This window comes from Botryllus schlosseri, chromosome 3 (genome assembly GCF_051294905.1).
Source record: "Botryllus schlosseri isolate E-star chromosome 3, Bs_hap1, whole genome shotgun sequence".
In the NCBI taxonomy this organism is placed as follows: domain Eukaryota; kingdom Metazoa; phylum Chordata; class Ascidiacea; order Stolidobranchia; family Styelidae; genus Botryllus; species Botryllus schlosseri.
The window spans coordinates 2,152,840-2,172,461 of NC_137238.1; the positions used below are offsets into that span (position 1 = coordinate 2,152,840).

Here is a 19,622-nt window from a genome sequence, read left to right on the forward strand (position 1 = left end):
CCTGTTGTCGTGGCATGGAATTTGGGAATTCTGGACAATCTTTTGCTGATGGAAATGCGGAAAATTATATGCAGCTTTGGTATGACGTCCCTGATCTACTATGAGGTAATATGCAGAAACGAGCCGATGTTGCATTAAGGATTTCGGGCCGAAAATTGGGCACACTTTCATACTTTTACGTTGCCTATAAATTAGGGTGGATAGAGCTATGTCGATTAATGATTGTCAACTTGGGAGGTCAAGAAATAACAGCATGCAACAAAGTGACTGATAAAAATTGGCCCACAGCATGATGCACCATTATGCAAAACTTGCCCTCAGTTTTTGAAGACACCCCTTGATTAACTCTACCGGTGAATGCGATCACGGGGGCTGAAAAAGAATTAATGTTTGATAGGAATATGTGAAACTATCAACAATAATGACGAAATTAGTGAATCTGAAAGTTTTTCGCACTTCGCGCGATCATAACCGTTCCCGTAACATGACCAATTGACCACTCGCGATTTCGGTGCCGGTGCGTGTAGTAAGCGAATATGAACTAATAGATAAGTCTGGAGCTCACCGGAAATGGAGATGAATCTCTTAACATCGGTATTTTGCATCCTGATAGATCATCGCGACTATGCCATGGAATGTGGCCGCAGGCTACATGATTAATCGTAATGCAGCCGTGAATAGGAGAAGGGTTTGCAACCACTGATTCACCCCTTGGAAATGAATTCCAGCTAAGCTTTTCATTCAAGAGAGCTTGATTCTCATGCACTCAAAATTCAAATCATTCAATTTTTTTTCATCCCGGTGTTGAAGCATTTACAATTTGCCAGCGACGTCTAAACTAGTTGACAATACGCAACAGTATTTTAATAATCTGGAATATGTAGGCTATTGTGCTGCATCCGGAAAATTTCGCGAGCCTTATCTTTCATTACGTGTCGCTATATATCTGGCATGTATTCCATGAAGCTCATTGTAAAATGACAGCATGTAACGAAGTTTATTTAAGCGCTGTTAACGAAACGACCGGTGGACGGTCATATTATCAGTATATATTATAGGATAATAGCCCACGTTAGAAATCTAACCACCAACGCCGACTGAGTAACGAAAATCAATTTAGTGTTTGATGTTTGACTCAAATGCACTCGGGGGCCAATTTCCTAATTTTTGACTACCCTGCGGAACACGACGTCAATATGGGTATTCAATGTATGTTCAAGTATGTCGTATCTGACGAGGTGAAATTGTACTATTGGCCGGAAATGCAGATTGAGATTCCGAAAATATAGTGAACTTATGATTTACTACTTATTTTACCAATTTACGCGTGGCACCAATGAAAACCACATACACAAATATTTGACTAAAATTGTCGTTGTACTAGGCAGGCAGTACGCATCATTTGTCGCAATTATGAGAAATAGGCACCATAGCCGAATCTAGGTTTGGGGTACCATATTGATAAGTATAGGCCAGGGGTAGGCAAACCCCGGCATTCGTGCCATTTGTGCCACGCGAAATGATTTTTCATGGCATGCCAAATGATTTCACGCAAACGACATATTCATACCATGTTTTTGCAAAAAGTGAAACAGAAGTTTTCAAAACGTGAAATGCTCGTAGGCAATCCAAAATTATTATTATCATTTCACATTTTACAGTGGTGCTTCTCGCCTTTTTCCGGCTATGTGCACCACGACAGGAATATTTGTAATGTTAATAAGTCTTTGTCTTTGTGTTAATCTTGGGGACGACTTCTTTATTCTTTCGCACATCCAGACGTCAGTCTTTCTCGCACCCATGCGTCCCCGTCGAGGTCTTTGCTGCCGACTTCTAGGACGGCTCACTTTCAATCTGGGCTTTTCAATGCACTGCAACTGCAGTGAGGTCGGCAATGGGTAGCCCAGAGAAACCTCTGACACATAGAGCCTGATGTGTTAATTATGTTATGGGAACCCCCAATAAATAGATAAATATATATGCATTTATAAAATGTTTTAAAAATCTATGCATAGTGTACAGAAATGAGTCAACCGTACTAGCAGTTGTGAAAGAACGTCAACCAAATATCGTTTGAAAACGTTTGGATGCTTTAGTCTCCGAGTGTTATTCACTGTGTAGCCTGTGGGATTGCAACTTCTGAACCGGCATTACGACGCTGGGCATCTTCACGCTATAGAATACACGACCTAGATATAGAGTTTCGGACAACATCCGACCATGCGACTAACAGGCGGTCTATGCATTGCCAAAATGATTGGCGGCGATAAAACCTTGAAACAAAATAGCCGCTGCATCATGGACAAAACGTTAGACATTGATATGTCCACTGGCAAGGCGCCGAAGTTACCAGCGCCGAATTGCCAGCGCCCGCAGCTTGAGCCGCACGGAAGATAATGAGCCCCGTGTCGAAATGCGAATCGTGTTCGTCTCTCGGAAGTAGAGTCTGGTGTGCACGCGATTCCATATCTTGAGCAACGACAATCTTTACCGTTCGACTGCGACCTTTGCCGACAAATCTAGTGTCAGACCGAACTTAATGTGACACCAAACCGATTTGAATGAGACTGTGGGGAGGGGGGAAACACTTTTCATCATCATCAGACCATATCATCGTAGCTACACTGATTGACCCGCCACTTAATGGATATGGTAACAAACATGGAAACGATCCAATCAACCGCAGAAAATCGATCATTGCCCAATGGCGCGACAGAAAATAAATTATGTAAATGTCGCGTAGGCCTACATATAAGCGATAGGTCGGGTGTGGTAGTGTCCAAAATTCAATCCCTTCAAGACCAATCAAGAATTGCCGGCGTGACGAATGGCGTTGCCAGGTTGGTGATATTCCTTGCTGCTTGAAACGTTAAATAATAATAAATTCAATGTTTGGCACGGAAACTAGTAAAAAATTGACATTTTTTGACATTTTGGCACGCTGCACATAAAAGGTTGCCGGCACCTGGTATAGGCTATTGATCTTGTCATTGCCCAAGTCAAAATAAAACAGCGTTGGATTTCACTTTACTGGTGTCACAGCGGTGGAGCGTGCCGCTGCGGTATTTGCCATCTTTAATCGGCCATAAAGCTATGGATTAAGGGATCAAAGATGCAACTGAGTGCACATTAAGGGGGCAACAAAATGCTAAATGTTGATATAACAACTTACGTCGATAGCGAAATACCATGTCACGAGCTTATCATCTAATACGATCCCCTGGTCACGTGAAAAATAATTTTTGCGTCCAGGTTATAAACATGTCACGACACTCCGAGTTACTCGGAGTCGACTCGAGTCATTTTCACTTTTTATCACCGAGTCATTCTGACTAATTCAGCGAAAGGTCGCCTCCAACTCCAAGTCACATTTTTCAGTCTCGAATCATATACGGTTCATGTTTTATCATCAAGATTAGAATATTCTATGTAATAGCAGATCTTCCACCGCATAGTAGCGTTTGAAAGTGATGCCATATAGCGAACTTTAATCAGTAGTTGTATGTTTTTTTGGCAAATTTAAAGGAAATTATGACTTTTCAAATCTGACAAAAAGAAACGTTGCACTGAGCTGCTTCCAAGTATCGCCTCCTTGGAAATCCAAAATTTTGACGTGGCCGAGCAAAATGTCCTTGTGGGTCGCGTGTTCGGGACCCAGGCTTAGATCATACGGGTTACCACTATCAAAACTACTGCTGGTGTAAATAGAGAAAATATTGCCTAGCTTTGGCATGACGTTACTGGATTATTGCAAATTAATCGTCAAATATGCGGCAATACAAAATTGACGATTTTGGACCGAAAAGTTAGCATTTCACCACACGCATGTCCGTTCTCTAAGGTTGCTTGTAAAATGCAAATTAAGACGGACGGAGCTATGTCGAACAATAGCAGAGAAATCTAGCGTACCGCCGTACATGCAGTGTGACATAATGCTTATTCTTTATGCGGAATGCGGTCACTAAATGTCGCTAAAAAGTCGCTGGTAATAACAACATGTCAATGCCTACGCGCGAATTTGCGTGCTTTTTGTGCTACCAAGAAACATCATGTCGATCCAAAAAAACTCCTAAAACCGAACTAATCTCCATGCTAATATATTTTCATCATTTCTGGCCTTCAATATTATTCACGACACATCGCACCGTAGATATCTTGAAGATTGCGTTCTGCAACGAACTATAGCACTGGTCAACAAAATGAAAAATAAAAAAAATTGGCAGAACATCTAGGAACTGCTATAGGGTTTTCAAGGTTGCTGATGACGAATAGTACATTTGTTTTGCCAGATTGACTTGCCCACTAGACTTGAGTCTTTTCTCTGGGTCATTTGCTGTCATCATTCAAGAGTTCGGCTCTCTCTTTGTCTGAGCTTTTCAATGCACTGTATTTATAGCGGGATCGGAGATGAGGAGCCCAGATAAACCTCCGACACATAGAAACATGGCAGAGCCGAGACTCGACCCACCGTGACAGCAGTGTTTAACCAACTGCGCCACTCGCTTCCCCGTGACATAAATATATCCTTATTCTTATGACGCGGTCACATGTTAACGTATAGCTTATACAGACGTGGTGGTGTACTAGCGTTACAGCTATAGGGATCGCTCGCATGATTATAACGATAATGAAGACGTCATAGTTCAGTCGTAACAAATGATCGATCGTGTTCTCTATTCTAACTCTAATCTTTTTAATGCTGTCTGTTGATTCGTGCGTAACCTGAATAATTCCGACTTTCAGCAGCATCGGTTTATTCGCACGTTTCCATACCGCTGCTTCACACCTACAGAATAGTCTGCCGATCACTGTCGCAACAAGAACCACAATTATACTCATTTATACGTTCATTGTATTTATTACTCTGAAATCAAACTCTTAACAAAAACACGTACAATCGTTTCATTAATTTTTTTATCGTCACCAAAATAATTCAGTTATTCCTTGGTTGAAAAATTTTGAGCTCGTTTCGTCAAGAATGTTATAGTATGATATTCGAACACATCTGATGTTTTACTCTGTAACTGTTTCCCAGTCACGGAAAATTCATCCGGTTCCATGAATTCGATTATCCGAGGTTTTAGTGGTCCGAAACCTAGTGAAACATGAAAATGAGTCTGGCGCCCCCTATTTTAAGGACTGTAGTAAAAACCAATGGGTAAGTGGTCGAAGTCCGCTTTCGGGTTAGGATTTCACTATTAGACCTCTCGACTAATTAACGATATAATTTTTCATGCTGTTTTCGAGATCTAATCCAGGTTGTTATAACAACCATCGGGTAAGGACTACGGGCTCATGGCATTTGGTTCGAGATCGATGGACACATCTCGAATTCTCCTCTGCGATTGGCAATACGGTGAATAAAATTGTATTGGTTTCGTTTTATTGCTTTGTCTGACCACTTAATCAAATGAGAATGTGGTAGAGATTTGCTCACATTACATTTAGTGCTGCTCTTAGTTTCAACATGAATGCGGGTAACAACACTCAGCAGTATCACCCTTTATGATACGATGAAGAAATATTCTGACGACATAATTTTGTAGCTCTCAAATACAAGCATATTTAATTACTCGTTTTTACCAAAAAGCTGCAAAACACCTTTATTGTACAAAGGACATCACTCTCAAAAGTTGTTCAGTAGCCTTTAGCGCCTCTACGATTTAGGCACGCAGTGCGCTTCAGGATAAAATACCTAGTTAAAAATATTTTATGGAAAACAACCCGAGCTATCAGTATAAGTATCAGTTTATTATTATTTTCATAATTTCAAAACACCACGAAACTGTGATAAAATGAGGGGATAGGAAGATGTCAAAACGACTTGGAGTAGCTAGCGTGAAAGGAGTGTTATAACGGGGAATTAGCAATCCAAAAGTACGCCAAATTCATTTTACATGATTTAAAATTAATCACTGCATTCATGAAAACAGGGGTCGGTTGATATTTCGCGATGAGCGCAACGAAAAACGTTGTGAATTAGCAGATTTTGTCGAATGTTAGTTTGCAATGAGAAGTCAGCAATAATCATATGTCCATACTACACCATATGCTGCGAGACAATTTTCTTCAGCGGCCCAACCGCCACCAGAGCCCAATGCTCCCTATTTCGTCCCCTGAGCGTTTCCGCCCCTTCAAAATTCAAGCCGCCCCCTGGTAGGCGCTGGAGACAAGGTAAAGAACCACTGATCTAAATAATCACGAACTATATTAGTAAAATTACGTCTCGTCCAGCTTCATAAACTGCTCATCTTCGACAGAACAATGCTCCCGGGCGCATAGAAGAGTAGCGTACGGCCAGTGTTGCTGAATACAAATTCTGTAGGCGGAATTGGACTCTGAGCTGTCGTAGGAATTCGTCAGAAACAACATATACAAATGCGCGTGGTCTTATTCGTGTAGTTTTTGCGCTATCACGAAGCAACTAACGACCCAGATTAAACATTTAAATTCTAACCTTATCCAAGTCTATATCATGGTCTCATGCTCAGTCTTCTAGAATGATAGATACTTTTGTGCTCAGCGCTTCTTTGGAAATTGTATCAATCATCACACCCATCTCTGATCTGAACATATAAAGTGTCATTACCATGTTTTCATCTGATATCAAACTAATTTAATTTGTGAATTGTTCTTATGATCTAATTTTACTCCTAATCTAATTTATAAAATGTTTCTATGCTCCAATTTCAATTCCAATCTAATTTATGAATTGTACTTATTCTCTAATTCTAATTCTTATCTAATTTGTGAAATGTTCCTATACTTTAATTTTAATTCTAACCTAATTTATTATTTTTCTGAAAATGCCTATTAGACCGCGGCATTTTGCAGCGAGTCCCTCTCGAACAGGGAAATTACGAGCCAAGCCGCCATCGCATTACTTACACCGTACATAATTAGTAGTTGTTGTGCGACGAATAATAGCCTACCGGCATGGTAGATTGTTCGTTTGTATTCTGGAACAATTGTGACGCTTATCGTCCAATCATGTTATTTGCGCCATGATAATGAATGTTGCAATGTTCATCGATCTTTGCCTTTGGAACTCTTTTCGGACTACTTCCTATCACGCGTCCATTCATCATCGATATCTATCTCGTTTGCATGCGTCCTCTTCAGTGTCTTTTGCTGACGATTTTAGAAGCTCGACTTCAATAGATCAATTTGGGGTTTTCTTACGGTACTGCATACGCAGTGAGGTAAAATACAAATGAATCGATATTGGGGCTGGATAGACATGTAGCTAGGTGAAAGACTATCTCATCCTAAAGATTGATTGTGGGGAAGCTCAGGCCCGTTTTCCAAGCGTCTCGGTCTTGGGCTTGGCGGTGTCGGGTCCATTGTACGTCATGGCAATATGCCTATTCATACTAGCTGACTCGCCATCGATGCAATGCTGTTGCCATCGTTGAAGCCATTTCCGCTATCGCGAGGAATAGTGTTGTTGAGCACAGACGAATAGGTTTATTTAAAATAACAACAATATTAATTTGAAAGTGAAATCATTTTCCGCATTTCAAAATGCTTTATTCGCCTTTATTCAAATTCACAGATCAGATTGCCTGCCTCAAAATACAGATTCGCGGGCCGCGTGTTGATGACCTCTGATATAGTGCAAAACGAGCAAAGCTTGATATACAGACGTTAACCAGTCTCTTTGTTATGAGACTCCACTGTGATTTGATATGTACTTAAATTTTGCTGCATTTATTTCCCATTCAGAATTTCATTCAATTTCCAAGTTTTTCCGAATTCAGTAGCCAAAGTCTAATTGTAATTATAATCTAATTTGGAAATAACTGTGTTAATCTAATTCTAATTCTAATCTAATTTGGAAAAATCGTATAGCTCTAATTATAATTATAATCTAATTCGGAAAAGCTAAAAATTTTCTAGTTGTCCTAGTCTGTCGCGTAAGTGGCGTCTTATAAAAGCCTATGAGTGGACCGTGCTGCAGGTCAGCAGCTACGAAATTTAGATGAAGCACATTGTCCTGGTGTAAATGACCATAGTAGTCGACAAACCCCATGAATACCTCAAACCAAACAAACAAGCGACTAAAAAGAGAGCATAGAAGTACGCCAACTTATATCGTCGTTAGTGCCACTGATTTAGCGCTCCATAACTCTACTCAACAGACAAATCATCGCATTTTTGCCAATTCCATTGTTCGGGAATAAAGTCGTTGCTAGAATATAAACACCATGATCCGTGATATGATTTAATGCACTATTAAGTATATATGATCGATACTAGAATATTCACGTGAAAAATAAGGACATGTGGAAAAATTTTGAACCGAGTTGACTGATGGTCCGGCTCGTGACAGATTTGAACCATAGTAGTCGACAAACACCATGAATACCCCAAAAACAAACCAATACTCGTCGGAGGTAATTCGAATATTGCAGACGTTTAGTATTTTGCAACACAGACAACCTTGTATACTTCTGAAATGATTCACGACGTGACAACGTAGATATTATCAATATTAGAATATTCAGGACAGAAATCTAGCCGACGCGAATGTGAGAGTGAGTACAATCGTTTTTCATGGTGCGGTTCCATGCACCTGTTGTCATGGCTTGGAATGTGGGAATTCCAGAAACATTTGGGCTGGTGCAAATACTTTGCAGCTTTGGTATGGCGTCCTGATCTACTGCGACGTAATTGGCAGAAAAACGGCCAAGGTAAAATTTAGGATTTTGGGCAAAAAATTGCGCACATTTTCATACTTTTAGGTTGCTTATAAGCAGAGAGCTATGTCGATCAATGATTGTCTAATTGGGAGGTCAAGAAATAACAGCATGCACCATAGTGACTTATATCAATTGGCCCATAGCATGATGTATCAATATGTATTACTTGCCCTCAGTTTTCGAAGATACCCCTTGATCAACTCTGCCGGCGAATGCGATCACATGGGCTGAGAAAGGATTAATGTTTGATAGGAATACGTGATATTATTAAGTTTAATTACGAAATTCATGAGTGAATCTGAAAGTTTCTCGCACTACGCGCGATCATATAACCGTTCCCATAACATGACCACTCGCGATTTCGGTGCGTTTAGTAACCGGATATGAGTTAATAGATAAGGTTGGAGTTCACCGGAAATGGACATGGACACTTGGACAGCTTAAAATCGGTACTTGGCGTTAATCTAGTTCATCGCGACTATGCCATCCAATGTGGCCGCATGATTAATCGAGATGAGGCCAGTCAAGTAGCCAGTACGATTTGAGAATAAAAGTCATTTTTGAAGAGCCCTAATACTCAGACGCCGAATGCATTTTCCGGTCTGGCCGTAAGCATATATTTACTTGTTAGTCGTCGTCGAAATTGTTGACAGAGCGACGGAAGGTATTGATTTTATAGGATTATTATACCATATGATTGCCCTAGTTGACTTTGGATAAAATTTTGACATTTTTTGATCTAACGCTACAATTTTGCAAAAAATGTTGACTTTTTTTGACATGTCAAAGAAAATCTCCCTAGCTATAATCGAACTATATGAGGTCCATCCGCGAGCATTATATGTAACCTGACGTTTCCACTATAGCATGTTTTAAGTGGATATTTATCGAAACATCAAGTAAAGTGTTTAGATATGCAAATCAGAATTTATGAGCTAGGAAAATTGTATAACCAATAATATATAAGGCGGAACGATATTGATCATATTTGCAGCTATATTCGAATGAACTGTAGCAACTTTGACATCAAACGGTCTGGACAAATTCAAATTCAGAGTCTGATGTCGGGAATAGTCATACGCGAATCTTCAGTGTCTACTATGTGGAGTGCAATTCTTCAACAAATATCACAAATCATAACGTATTCTTTATTGTAGTCTCTGGAGATAGATGTATATAAATAGATTGGTGTAGCAATTACGCAATTCATTTAATATGCCGAAACAATAATACACCGTGTCTAGCGATACTGATATCTAATATAATGAAAATCTAAACCACTGTAAATAATATTGTCATAATTTCATTGTCATAATTGTCTACTCCAGCTTCCGACACTGCACGTCTTCGATTGTACAATGCCTCCAGACGCTTATTATGACGTGACGGCCGTTGTCAAAGCCACCAAATGTACATGGGTGCATTTCGGACAATGCGATTTGTCAAAGCAGAAATTGGAATGCTTGGGGATGGGCTGCAAGGAAAGCCAGTTTTTGGTAAGTTCATCAGTTTTGAATTTTTATGTCTTCCTAATTATATAATAAGAAATCGATCCAAAAACCGCAGTCGTTCAAAAATCAATCATTAAATGATTTCCCGTGATACGCTGCCCTGGGCAGCATAACGAGAAAACAAATATAGTAGTAGAGAGTTTCCGCGGATGGATCCACGAAAGTTCATGTTGGATTTACGACATTTTTGGAATATATAGGATTAGGAGTCCGTAAGGGAAGATAAAGTAATAATGAAGGTAAAGAAATGATAAGGAAATAATAAAATACAAAATAACTTATATTGTAAGCATAGGGAAGTAATATAGTAGCATGAACATGACTCAGTCCAAAGCAACTCTACCGTATCACTTCACACCGTCAGGGTTAGTAAATGTGCTGGTAGGACGTATTAGCCTCGCCTTTCCTGTAGCAAATACAGGTATTTAGCTAAAACCCGAAGGGGTAGTTGGAATGTTTTGTTTCGAAGACATGTCTTACCACTATATTACGAAGATGAGAATAAAATCTGAAGATATTATAAAAAGGAGAGAGCGCAAATTAAAGTATATGTAATTAAACAGAAATTTCGAAAGTATGAAAGTATATCAACCGCTGAGAACTATAGCAGACACAAACCTTGTCCATTCGATGGTCTTACAGCGGAAGAAACACGAAGCACCTGACAATCCGTAGCCAGAATATATTCGTGTGTAAGCAAAAATAGTTTGAAATATCGAAGTGTTTTGTTTGTAGTAGTCGCTGACGACAAGTCAAGTTCATAGTGTGACGCAATATATGCGTGCTTGGTATGCTGTGTGATGATGGCTCATGTAATTAAAAATACAAAATTGTCATATACTAGGGTTACCATATTTTGGAAATCTGAAAAGGGGACACTTTTTCAAAATTTCAAAATGGTCATTTCTTTCCTCAACTACCGAAAGGATCACCGACGCGTTACTTCAGGGCTTATTTACTGTATCTCAGACGAATTACACCCTGTATTTAACCGAAATTCCTAAAAAAGAGGACATTTGGACGTCATCTGAGGACACTTTCAAAAAAGTCGAAAAATAGGACAAATCCTCTTAAAAGAGAACGTATGGTAACCCTATCATATACATATTTGCTAGGATTCGGGGTGGGTGGGTTATAGTATATAGTTAAACAAAATTATTAATATATATGTATGGGTTAGGGTTGGGATTAGGGTGTAGTATATAGTCGAATAAATAATAACTAGGGCAAGTTTTTGTTGCAGTAAAATCGCGAGAAAGTTGTATTTAATTTCAACAAAAGTTGCAGTGAAAAGTTGCATCCATGATTTTTGTTGAATTGTTATGGTATGAGATACTCGAAAGGTTCCGTTCCTTCAGAGCTGTCAATTTCAATTCAACGATGTGACGAAAACGCCACAAATTACATTTTTCACGGCACACAGCAAGATAATCACGCAATGCGGGAATAATTTCCCCGAAAAAGTCAAACAGCATAGCGATAACCCACTCCCCCTAAAACAAGTCGAATAACACACCCGAAACCCCCTAAGGTCTGGAAACTTGACCCAAGGCATTATAGTAAAACTCACGCTTTACGACTTTAACAAAATCAATAGCCTGGAAAAGGTGACCCAGTGAAAATGTAATTTTCGGCGGTCTCGCCTGGGGGTTCGTGAAATGGGAAACGATTTCAAATTCAAACGACGGAATTAATAAAGCGATCTAATTACATATTGTTCGGGCACGGTCGTGTTTGGCAAGGGTAGTTGAACTTTTTGCTTGCAAGCCATTGAGTCATAGATAACAGCTGAGATGCAGCTAACCCATCATATAGCTCTTTGTTAAGCAAAGTAAAGAGAATAGAACGATACTAGAAATAGTTTATATCATGTTTTATATTCACTCCTTCACATTTTGACGCCACATCTGATAAACGTTGCAGTAAAATTGACATGAGAAATTGAGAAAAGTTGCAAAAAGTTGCACTATAAAATCCCTCCAAGCACCTTAAAACATCATAGTACATTGATTCTGAGCATCTAGGAAGCCATTGGAAGCTGTAAAAACAGTTGCAAAAGTTGCAAAAACTTGCCCTAATAATAACATATTATCTACATATCAAGGTGAACGGCGAGATTTGTGGAATTAAATTAAATGTAGAATAGTAACAGGATCCAATCTGATAACCCAATCCATAAACTATATTTACAGAGTTACGATAGGACATCGTGATCCGGATCGAGCATGATATATTGAGGTGCCGTTAGATGTTTGTTAGGAATATGCACAAGGAAAATAAAGGAAGTATACCACATTTACAAAGATATATAGATAAAAGGGGTAAGAAAAGAGATACAGATAAGAGGTGTTATCAGATTAGATGTTATATAATATCAATTGGTCTTGTAACTTAACCAAGTTAAGAATTGTACAGGCAAAGTGAGATCCAGAAGCGTGACCCGGGGTGATATTCTCATCGATATAATATTAGGAATGCATTTAGTTTTTATCGATAAAAGTATAGTAATTTACGGAATAGTATGTCACAGAACGGCATTGATATCACAAATGGAGCGAAATTACTGGAAATATTGCGCTTCTGTTAGCGTCACCCAGCACATGACAGCAATTTAGCTAATAAATTGTGTCGTATTAGATTTCAGAGGACAGAAATCAGGATACTCTGGGCAGAGAGTAGGCAGGTTTCGCCGTTCGCAGGATCGATTCAGTTTCTAAATCTCATGACGGATCACTACAGTGTAATTAGGATGATAAATAAATGCGTAAAATCCACAGTCATAAATAGTTTTCGCTTCATTCAAGTGGTCGGATAAATGGAGATTTTAGATAGGTAAAGCAATATGATATGCAACAAATGAAACAAGCATCAAGTTATTTACGACACGCATAAGACACATGAATTGTATATCACCCTACGTAACAAAATTTCTGTTTGGCCACCTTTTTGATGCCACTAGATATATATGTTTTATGATAGTGCTAAGTTCGAAAATTCAAGTATTTTTTCGTATAATCGATACTTTCCTATACTTAACACCGTACTTGTTTTTTCTGACTTATTTATAAAAATACCTAGTTTCAAAAGAGTTAGTGTAGTACAATTTGGACCAATTGAGAATTAAATATTATTGACAAATAAATGTTTATGGTTTTATGTCAATTTCACCATTAATATATACTAATACTTTGGGTCCCACAATACATTATACGATAAGTCTTCTTTTAGGCATCAGTTCAAATTGCCAAAGAGTTTCCTTGCGGCAATTGATATCAACTAATTGTGTTTGATAAGCGTTCCTTTAAGCTTTTCCCTCTAACGTTTCGGTATGCCACATGTTGAATATCGTACATTTGTTTTGCCGCGAACATATTCAGGTTCCTAACCACGTATGCATAACCTATTATGTAATATGATTTGCGAAGTACAATGCAAGATTTGTGCATGTTGGTTTCAGATTCCGAAACTTACGATAGATTGGTCCCATTCGATTGCAACTGAAGATGATATATCAGCTCTGTGTGACTTGATGATGTTTGCTGTACAAGAAATGACTCTATGGGATTGGAATATTGATGCTAAAGGCAAGCAGAGACTACAGGATACACTTCAGCTCGAAAATTCAAAGGTCGGATTTGACATTCGAAACTCGATATAATAGTTTCTTACTGCTACTACTTATTTATTGCTACAGTTTAGTTTCCATTTATCTCCAATCCACAGCTGCTGGCCCACGGGTCACATCTGGATTGACATGTATCTCGCTTGGTTCTGAGGCGCTAATCTGTTACTTATATCCTTGGGATTGACGCGCACGCATCATTAAAATATCGTTTTTGAAAGCACATGTGCACTGTGCAACGCTGCATTCCTAACGTACTATAGGAACAATAAATATGTCACACAAGGTAACTGTATCTTTCTTATTTGTCGACTTGTGAAATTCGTGGCCCTGTGTATTCCTCACATCACACTGGATCTGGGAGGTATGAACTTTTAGCGGAAAACGTTCTCACTCTCCAATTGTAATCACGGCTTTACTTATGAAAGTGTATTTGAGATGGTCTGGGTTTTGACATATTTATCGCCGTAGTAGAATTCCCACATCCATTGCAGATATAAAATGAAACCCAAAGCTTTTCGAGCTGACACTCTTCAAGGGCAATCGTCAGCAAATGGAGAATTTCAAAATCATGCATCTAGCTACATGCAACCAATTATGACGTGGTAGAAACAAATAACATGAAATACAGGCAAACCGCGAGCGCAACTAGTGGCAAATTTTCAGATTGACTAGAAATTCCTTCTACTGACACAAGCGCGGTCGGTGGATTTTAATATAAATCGATTCCAGTGCAGACAGATGGAAATGAGAGCGTGTGAGTGAATATATTAATAAAATATTTATTAAAGTTCTGTACCTCAAAGAATCTCTTTAATTTCCATATCGATATACAGTACTGGGACTGACACGATGATCAGAAGGTCGGCGATTCCGCTTATTGTTCATACACCATGCAAATGACTTTTGCGTATACGCTTACTCGCCTTGTATTGTAACTGCCAGGGATGATCCCGAATTCTAACCGGTACACGTACGATCACGAAAGATGTCACTTGGCGTCGTCATGATGATTTTTATAAAAATGTGAATAACTAAAAGGAAATGATGTCATCCACAAACACCATATACATACATGATGGCATTGAAAATATGGTTTAAAAAAAAAAAAACTTTCAAAATAATTGTTTTTGATTCTGAACATTTTAACTTCGCGGGCCGGTGAACCCTCAAAAATCTGGATTAATCGTTAATCTATAATTACAACATATGTATGCAACCAAAATGTAGTATGGGATATTTATAGGTGGTTCTATTGGACTTTCTGCAAGACGAAACTCACGATTGTGGCTGTTTAGGATTTATGATAGAAACGCGTCTCTGCTGTTTGCTATAACCTCTAATATTCTGCCAGAGGTCGAGATCTAGCGAATCTGTAATATGTATGTGTCATTAATTTTGTAAGTTAAGGCGTGGATCGAAATGCGATTTACGGTAACATTTGAGTTGATATCTTATTCTTGAAGGTGACGAAGAAACATTCTTCATTGGCTTGCTCTAGCTTAGATTATAGTGCAAAACAAAACAAAATGACAAATTCGAGTTTTTGAGCGTATGTCTCATAGGTGGCTTGGTCATGTGACTTCGGACCCACCGGGTGGGGACCGATGATACGTTCGAGCAACAAATTTTGAACGTTAATAAATAGTTTTTGAAAAGGCGGATATTCATGTAAATGCCCACGATAGCTAGAGCTTTGGATCAAAGTGTTGATCAAGCAGAAGACCTGCTATTTTCGGCTGAAGATTTGAGGACCAGAGATAATTTTAAATTTTTGATCCATCGGTACCACATCGCCCCTACATGCTGGACGTTTAGCAGTCAACATTGTTATATCCAAAATCATGGAATTCAATCTATGATGGTATGATTTTATACCAAGTGCACATCCCTGCCGTCTGATAGGGACATTGCTCGAGGATCGGGCGTCGGCGAAGTGCTAAAATAATCCGACAATACCAAGTATGGGCATTATGATGTTGACCTCGGCCGTACTTCAAACGGCAACTCACTAGTTTTACATCGTAAGGGAAAACCACGGAGTTAATCCTGATCCTATACAGTTGATGCCTATGTGATATGCGGTGTAGGAATATAAATGTTTTAGGTTTATATTGCCTTTTTATTATTTGATTGATGCTTATTTTTCGCATTGTCTTGATTACTGATTTATTCTTCATTATACATACTGGGAATTTCTTTCGCGCGAGCAGTCATTTTTTCTTCATAGGTTATTCGTCTCCAGCTTCCGAGTGGAGACGCCTACACCAAAAACCGACCGGTAATGGAACCAAGGGGACAAGCGTCTATTACAATAACACCAAATCAAGAAAATCCATAAAACGATGCAATGCAACAAAATCAGCAGCGTGGCGAACGCCAACGTAATCATAAAGAACGTTGCCTGTTGCAGTAAAAATCAATGCGCTACAGTAAATAATATTGCTGTACCAACATTTCACTACATCTCAAACTGCACCAACTTACTCATTACATGTGTATTGATTTTCTTGTATGGAGCGATCGTTTCTCACAACCAATTATTCGCATGTGGTTATAACCGTATCATAAGAGTAGAGTCATGACTGTGAAAAATGAATCATTTATTCATAATTTTTAAATTGAATAGTCGGCGGCATTCTTGCGGCAGAGCAGGAGTCATCAATTCGCCGCATGTGACCATAGTCATGTTATATTCTGCGGCCGCGTTTGTTTTAGCCGTTAAAAACACGAGAACAAAGCATATTTAAATGCTGAGAATCATTGCATTTTTGTAACCGTGATAAAAATCACAATATTATCATCTCATACGCTCATCTCCATAAGCAGTCTTCCCAATATTAACATGTCGGTAACAGCAGCGTGCTCTACATGGCAAATGTCTGATAGTAATAAGTTAGCGACGGTTTCACGTGACAACGGACCAGAAGCAAACAATGACCGAGCCACCAGCAACGTTGCCCGTGTACTTTTCTCTCATTGGGTGCTTCGTAGTGCATGAGTAATCCGAATCAAGTGTTAGACATCGAGTCGAGTGTCGGTCATCTCTGATTGGGACATCGAAACAGTGTCGATGACCTGGGAAGTTTGAATATGTACTTTTTATGCGACTACAAAAATAATGCAAGGTATACATTACATTGAAGATAATTTCGCATTCGACCAGATCGATTTAATGGCGCTTCGAAACTATAATTTCAATACACGGAAATATCGGTTTTTACTGCCTGACTCGAATCATGACTAGTGATACTTGATTCGGATTTGGGTAAACTCCAACAATTGTGCCCAACTCTAGTACTAGGTACTACTGAAGCTATTGCGTTTCTCTGTAAGACCCGTGTAGGCTAGTCCTCAATATGCTAAGTTCATTTATTATTGTATACAAGAAGAGCGTGTTGGCATACGAATGGTAGTTATTTTAGGAATGTTTGAGTTTCTGTTTGCATTACGAGTGGTATGTCTATTCTCAGTGCTGATACATGTACAGTTTGTGGTTATAGTGTTAAGTTTGTGGATTTTATAGACACTTATAATTTCACCCATGTACCCAAGAAGTATTTTTGACAACGTATCATCATTTTTACCAAATCAAGCCATCGATATACCAGGGGTGGGCAGCCCAAATCTCGCCTTCATCGACTTCTAAAAACGCGGCGCAATCATTGGTGCATCGCATGCTTTTTAGCCCGTATCGTGGTCTCTGACACGGTGTTACTCCCTATTACATGTTGCAACACATTGGAAAATACAATAGGTCAGTTGTGAAAAAATTGGTTGAAAATCAGCTCACAATTGACAATCATCAAGTTTTGCATCCTACTTTAATATAGTAAATCTCTTTGTTGTACATTCGTTCGGAGCTCATTCTGGTAGCGATTTGATGACAGGTTAATAAACTGAAACCAGTGACAACTCCCAACCTACCAACGATCCTGCAGTATCGATACATGCATACCATAAATGTTTTAGCAATGGTAATTATCGACACGAGCTTCTTGACCCAATGCACAGCAGAAGATCTGAGCATTCGGAATCAATTACAAAATTTTTCGCTGCACGAATATTTCCGGAAGTCACTCAATAATGCCCGGGCTTTTTGAACCTTGTCCGACTTCATGAGGAGAAATGTCCATTTTCGGAAAACAAATTCTAACTCTAAAAACTTCACCCATTTGTTCAAAAGTAGTTAATGAATTCAAATCAGAACGTAATCTAATACGCTCTCGCCAAAAGTTACGAATAAATCCTGTACATTGCTCATCTTCTTATGCCATGCGAAGTACAGTATTGTAGTATTTTCAAAGGAGATCTTTTCCCATGTCAACTTATATTTTAGTCGTGCACTTTAATAACCGCGGTAACAGTTTATTTCGCACCATTCGTAGCTGTGTGACAATAGTGAGCGAAACGGTACACCAAGTAGGCATTTACATTGCTTTAGTTTAGGACAGTAGCATGAAGGCGTCTGAATATCGCCAATGTCATTATTTCCAGGGACATGTAAAATAATTCATTTCGATCAAATTATTTTATGCCTAAGAAATAATTTTGCCACGGAAACCAGTTTGATCAACTGGGAATGATACCTCGAATGACGTGTTGCCCACCCCTGCGTCAAACTAAAGGTGATGTCAACCCCGGCTGAATGAAAAATGTCTATTTTATTGTTTAGTTGTATGCGTATATTGATTGTAGATACCCTTAACCCCGTAGTAGTTGGACTTTATTTTGTTTCATGTAGAGCTGGGTGGAATCTTTTGTTGTCACCATTGATGGATAATTGGTTATATAAATGTACAAGTGACAACTCTAGCCCCATGCCATTACTAAAGGTAGTTTCATGAACTAATCTGGGATCGAGTTTCAATCGTAGAATGGATAATACGCTCGAAGTTAAGTAAGAGCATAAATCAAGACCTTTGCTTAGTTTGAACCAGAGAAGCGACAAAAATCACTTATTCTCGTTCTGTTGTCAAGTCCTTCAACATGCGTCACGACCCTATTGTTCCGAAAGACGCCACTAACACTATTACTATATGTCCACGAAAGTGCGTTCGCACCAACTTTTATGACTTGACCGCAATTAATAGATTGGTTATTGTATTAGTCCTTTACGACATTGAATTTCCCAAATTTGTTTTATAGCGATACCCAGCTCTGCAGCTTTACTAATTTGTGTGTATTGGAAAATAAAGTGATACTAATTACCTTGCGACTTTCACATTTTGTCTTGCGTGTTTGAGAAGACTAGAATACCTAGAGATGATTAGAAATTTGGTTGCAAAAAATATCCATGGTGAATAGTTTATCAATAATCCACGCCACTTTCTATTATTTGGTGTGGCGACTCTGGCCAGGCCGGGAATTAAACCCACGACCGATCAATAGGGTTGGTCTACCATTACGCCATCTCGTGGATATCGTAGTACAAATCTCGATTAATTATTCATATTTCATTCATCGAAAAGACACATCCTGCAATTTCGATAGCATCGCCCTCTGTGAAACTTCAAATTAACCCGAAAATAAATGTCACTCTTCTTGAATACTTTTCAAACCTTTTATTATCTACTTTCACTTGAAGGTTAAATTAGTAGAATTCTCACGAAAATCCCCCTCATACTTGAGTAGCAACTTAGACTACTTTGATTAAATCCAAATGTTAATTCTACACTTCAGCAATCTTTTGATGTCAAATTACTAATTTTGTCTTCGTAATATTGCCAAAGGAAAAGTGGTTATGGGATGAACTTCAACAACGTGTGGGAATGTCGAGAACATTGA

At 38.8% G+C, this 19,622-nt stretch overlaps 1 protein-coding gene across 1 annotated transcript; it reads left to right on the forward strand.

Moving 5' to 3' along the window:
* Nucleotides 1–10,031: 10,031 nt before the first annotated feature.
* LOC145435573 (uncharacterized) lies at nucleotides 10,032–19,331 on the forward strand. Its single transcript, XM_080312858.1, has 3 exons — nucleotides 10,032–10,198; nucleotides 13,671–13,841; nucleotides 16,066–19,331. Exons 1-3 carry the CDS (start codon nucleotides 10,061–10,063, stop codon nucleotides 16,174–16,176), a joined length of 420 nt encoding a protein of 139 aa, XP_080168984.1. The 5' UTR covers nucleotides 10,032–10,060; the 3' UTR covers nucleotides 16,177–19,331.
* The last annotated feature ends 291 nt before the right edge of the window (nucleotides 19,332–19,622 follow it).

What these genes read in the sequence shown, in the direction of transcription:
- LOC145435573 (XM_080312858.1), top strand. Translation starts at nt 10,061, where the DNA reads ATGCCTCCAGACGCTTATTATGACGTGACGGCCGTTGTCAAAGCCACC. An exon ending in GCAAGGAAAGCCAGTTTTTG is followed by an intron (nt 10,199 to 13,670) that starts GTAAGTTCATCA and finishes TGTTGGTTTCAG; the next exon opens with ATTCCGAAACTTACGATAGA. An exon ending in TTCAGCTCGAAAATTCAAAG is followed by an intron (nt 13,842 to 16,065) that starts GTCGGATTTGAC and finishes TTTTCTTCATAG; the next exon opens with GTTATTCGTCTCCAGCTTCC.